The sequence below is a fragment of the Abrus precatorius genome, unplaced genomic scaffold, assembly GCF_003935025.1.
Source record: "Abrus precatorius isolate BTA unplaced genomic scaffold, Abrus_2018 Scaffold7, whole genome shotgun sequence".
Classification (NCBI taxonomy): domain Eukaryota; kingdom Viridiplantae; phylum Streptophyta; class Magnoliopsida; order Fabales; family Fabaceae; genus Abrus; species Abrus precatorius.
The window spans coordinates 12,592,662-12,597,758 of NW_020874417.1; the positions used below are offsets into that span (position 1 = coordinate 12,592,662).

Below are 5,097 nucleotides of genomic sequence, written 5' to 3' on the forward strand. Positions count from 1 at the left end.
AAGTAACTCTCGAACTCTTTTTTTATTTCAAAGATCATATATTATTTTAAAAAAAAATTAAAATTTTTTTAAATAAACTTTAATGGCATGTTTCTTAAAACGAAAACATTTTTATTTTTAAAAGATTATGTTTTTCTTAAAAACATTTTTGTCATACTATTATCACCCTAATTGCGACAACAATTTGCATTCGACCGATTCAACTCATTTTAAACCAAAAAATTAAAATTAATTTTTCCTACACTTGTGTTTACCTGCCCGACAAATTCTTATCGGATTTTCGATTTTATCGGTTTCTATAAATTGGCAAAAAAGTGCCCACCCTAGTCATAATGTTTCTGTATCAAAGCATAATTTGGTGTGCCTAAATTGCGGCTAAGATAAAATATTTACCAAAATCCTTTATACATAGAAAAGAAAAGCAAAAAAAAAATCGTCTTGCATCTATTACCAAAGCCCTTTGATACGTACTGAAGCAATTTAACATAGCAGTTTTTTTAATAATAGAACCAGATTCTGGTTTTCATTACGGTGTACGCATTTTCAAACCCCAACCATCCAAAAACACAAAATGGAAACTCCCAACTTTCAACTGTCTTTCTATAAAACAAATATTAATGATTATAAAGTTTTGGGAGACTTAATTATTAGCATCGATACGTCACACCCCCAAACTCTAACTTGTTCATAATTATTAGCATTGATATATCAAACTTATTAAAAATATATTTTAATTAACTTCAGCTCTTAAAATTAAATTTAAATATCTAAAAACAATAATTTTTTTTAAAAATAAAGTTTTACTAATGTTGTTTATATATATATAATTTAATAAAAAAACTTATTTATAACACTTTTGTATATCTAATTAATATTTTTTAAAATAAAATTTTACTATTTTTAACTACACAAACTCAGTATTAAAGGTTAAATTATCAAAACCAATAAAAATTACTAATGTTGTAAAAAAGACCTTTTAGTAACATTTTTATAATTATTTATAAAATAATAAATAGTTTGAGGACTAATATTAATTATTTTTTATATAAAATAAAAAATATATATATCTAATTTTTAAGTGATATATATATATATATAATGATATTTTTACACTAATATAAATCTAAAAAATTTTATATTTAATTTTTTATTTAATTTATATTTAACAGATAGTATAATAATAAATTATAATTTATTAAATATAAATTAAATAAAAAATTTAAATTAAATATAAAAGATTTTAGCTTACACTAACGTGAGAAAATTATATATATATAAATATATATAACAAGAATAATAATAAAAAAAAGAACAGAGAGAAAGCTTCACTTTTGAGATAAAATGTGTGAAGAAAAGGAGTACAAAAGAAATAGTAAAGAAAAGAGAAAGCAAAGCAAAGCTTCATACATACATTATGTGTGTAGTTCACCAATTCCAAGGTACGGTTTTGACCGAAAAGACGGTGGTCTTGCCAATCTGACATACATGCATGCATTTGCTTAGCTTCTACTAGTTTGCTTGGTACAAATTAATGACTAATGAAAATGGAGAAAGCACTGCAACAAAGTGGCACTGCAGCAATAACAGTGAACAACATGGTCAAATTCATTCCCTTATGAAATAACCCCTCAAAATTAAAGATGAAAACGCGCTATTTTCCCGGTTGGCGAATTGAATGCCACTGCATGTTCTCAATTAAAAGTTCGTTGGGGTAGTTGTATCGACTACCTTCCTCACCCTTCTCTCTCTTTCATCTTACACCCTTTATAACCTTCCCATCTTCCACATTTTTGCAACCCATTGGATTCATCTTCTCCCTATATTTATCTTTCACATTCATATTTCAAAAGCTTATTTCTTTACCATATATAAAGTTTTAATTCCCATTGATAAGCAAACCCAAATTAACCATTTCTTTTGGGTATATTGTATCATCCCTTGTTTCCTTTACACAAACTCAACAAGCTTATTATCAAACACCACCCCTTTATACTGTTCAATTTCCAAGTGTTCCTTCATGGCAGATCAGAAGAATGAAAACCCGGATTCGGGAACCGTTCGTGTTGAATCTCCAAAAGAAAGAAGGAAACTTCCAAACTTTCTACTATCAGTGAGACTCAAGTATGTGAAACTTGGGTACCACTACTTGATCTCCAACGCTATGTACCTTTTGCTAATACCCCTTCTAGGTTTAGCTTCAGCTCATCTTTCAACACTTTCAATCCAAGACCTTGTGCAATTATGGGAGAACCTCAAGTTCAACCTTGTCTCAGTGACTCTATGTTCAAGCCTAATGGTGTTTCTTGGCACCCTCTACTTCATGACACGTCCAAGAGGTGTGTACTTGGTGGATTTTGCATGTTACAAGCCACGTGCGGATTGCACGTGCACAAGGGAGATTTTCATGGAAAGGTCTGCTCTGACAGGGGCATTCTCAGAGGAGAACCTGTCCTTTCAAAAGAAGATTCTAGAAAGGTCTGGTTTGGGACAAGGGACGTACTTGCCACCTGCAATATTGAGTTTGCCACCAAATCCATGTATGGCTGAGGCAAGGAAAGAGGCTGAAGAGGTTATGTTTGGAGCCATTGATCAGCTTCTGGCAAAGACTGGGGTGAAGGCTAAGGATATTGGGATTTTGGTTGTGAATTGCAGCTTGTTCAATCCCACACCTTCACTCTCTGCCATGATTGTCAATCACTACAATTTAAGAGGGAATATTCTGAGTTATAATCTTGGTGGCATGGGGTGCAGTGCTGGTCTTATCTCCATTGACCTTGCCAAACAGCTTCTCCAGGTTTGCACTTAATTCTCTTATTATTATATGTCCTTCAACTTTTCAAAATTCAAAACTGTCCACTATGGTGCCTGGATCAACAATTTTCAGCATCCACTCCAAAAATTGACAAGGATCCTAATTAATTTACTCCATTGAATCGGAAAGTTAAATAAATTATTTGCTTGAATGAGAGGAAACAACATGAAAAATATTACTGTTTTTTCTCTTTTTATTTTCTTGGTTTTAATTTTATTTTAATTTTCCTCACTTCTTATTATCTTTCTATTGAACCAAACATAAACGAGTGAAACCCACATAAATTAATATAAAAAGAGAGACAAACACAACCTTGGCACATATACATTCCTCTTTGAACTGAATAATGAGTTATTATGTGATTTATTACTTACACGCTTTATGATGGCGAGTGAACAAATGGTTCGTATTCACGGAACAGGTTGTTGGCAGTTTTGTTAGGTCAGCCAACCTAATCAATCCCCTTCCAATCCAAGTATCGTAATTAAAGATATTAAAACTGCTAAATATTTTTACTTCATTGACCAATAAATATTTTTATTAACAAAAAAAATAATATGTATTTTCTGAAAAATATTAGTTAACTTTTAAATTTAATTTTTTTCTTTTAAAGGTTTGTGTCATTTTTATATAAATTTAAAATTATAGAGACTGAAATAGTTGAAAATTTTAACATTACTAAAAAAGTTATGGATCCTTCTTTATTTCTATATGCCTTACAAGTTATCCACTTAGAGAAACCGAGTTCTCGAAATTAAAAACATTCCATATTCAATCATCTATTAATTAACTATGATCATAATATGCAATCACATCCATTTATATATATAATCATACCCCGTACACATGATTCTTAATATTACATAGGCATATGCTAACTAATTAATATCTCTAACAATTAAAGATGAGATATTTTTATTAAAAATCATTATTAATATGTTGTTATTGTCGTATTTTTAAATGTAATATTTAATAAACCTTAACATATTACATAGTAATACGGTATGATGAGGAGGTAAAGCTAAGTATTTATTATGGACACTGATGTATCATATATATATAGGTACATCCCAACTCTTATGCCTTAGTGGTGAGCATGGAGAACATAACTCTGAACTGGTATTTTGGAAACAACCGGTCAATGCTAGTCTCAAATTGTCTCTTCAGAATGGGAGGAGCTGCAATCTTACTTTCCAACCGTTCCTGTGATAGGCGAAAAGCGAAATACCAATTGGTGCACACAGTGCGCACTCACAAAGGTGCAGATGACAAATCCTATGGTTGTGTGTTTCAAGAAGAAGATGAAACAAAGAGAATTGGTGTGTCACTCTCAAAAGACTTGATGGCTGTTGCTGGAGAAGCCCTTAAGACAAACATCACAACACTTGGACCATTAGTCCTTCCCATGTCAGAGCAGCTTCTATTTTTTGCCACATTGGTTGCCAGAAAAGTGTTTAAGATGAAGATAAAGCCTTATATCCCAGATTTCAAACTAGCTTTTGAGCACTTTTGCATTCATGCTGGTGGGAGGGCAGTGTTGGATGAATTAGAGAAAAATCTTGAGCTAAGTGAGTGGCATATGGAGCCATCAAGAATGACCCTTTATAGGTTTGGTAACACTTCTAGCAGTTCCTTGTGGTATGAGTTGGCATACACTGAAGCTAAAGGGAGAATAAGGAAGGGTGATAGGACTTGGCAGATTGCATTTGGGTCTGGCTTTAAGTGCAACAGTGCTGTGTGGCGTGCTTTGAGGACCATCAATCCAGCTAAGGAGAAGAATCCTTGGCTGGATGAGATTCATGAGTTTCCTGTTCTTGTGCCCAAAGTTGCAACAATTGCTTCTTAGATCAGTTTCAAAACTTCTCTTCTTTTTTTTTTGTGTGTGTTTGATATAAATTAGAGAAGGGATCTAAATCAAAGAAACTTAATGTTTACATTTAATCTTAGGAGATGTGCAAAAATATATAGAAGAGAAGATTACTCCCTCTAGCTTTGCCAGTTTCTTTGCTCTTGTAACCGTGTATTGGAGTTCAAAGAGTGTGAATACAGTTATTGCCCCCTACTGAACATTTTTTTTTAATTATTATTTTGTCATTTCAACAACTTAAAAATAACATCAAATCTAATATTGTATATAATTGTTTATCTTTTTCACTTTTTAAGATTTTTTTTCTAGATATACACATCTCACAAAAAAATAGTCAAAAAGTGGAAGAAAATAATTAACCAAAATTATATATAAAAAAAAACATGAATCTTGAAAAAATTTGATTAAAAAATTAAAT

General features: G+C 31.3%; 1 protein-coding gene across 1 annotated transcript; it reads left to right on the top strand.

Annotated features, from left to right (window-relative positions):
- The first annotated feature begins 1,759 nt into the window (after positions 1 to 1,759).
- LOC113871163 (3-ketoacyl-CoA synthase 11-like) lies at positions 1,760 to 4,890 on the top strand. The gene is made up of 2 exons (XM_027508027.1): positions 1,760 to 2,794; positions 3,876 to 4,890. The coding sequence occupies exons 1-2, from the start codon at positions 2,018 to 2,020 to the stop codon at positions 4,656 to 4,658; spliced, it is 1,560 nt and encodes a 519-aa protein (XP_027363828.1). The 5' UTR covers positions 1,760 to 2,017; the 3' UTR covers positions 4,659 to 4,890.
- Positions 4,891 to 5,097: the final 207 nt, after the last annotated feature.

Excerpts from the sequence above, each read along its gene's own strand:
- LOC113871163 (XM_027508027.1), top strand. The coding sequence starts at position 2,018 with ATGGCAGATCAGAAGAATGAAAACCCGGATTCGGGAACCGTTCGTGTT. Across the intron at positions 2,795-3,875 it reads TTGCCAAACAGCTTCTCCAG|GTACATCCCAACTCTTATGC; the intron begins GTTTGCACTTAA and ends ATATATATATAG.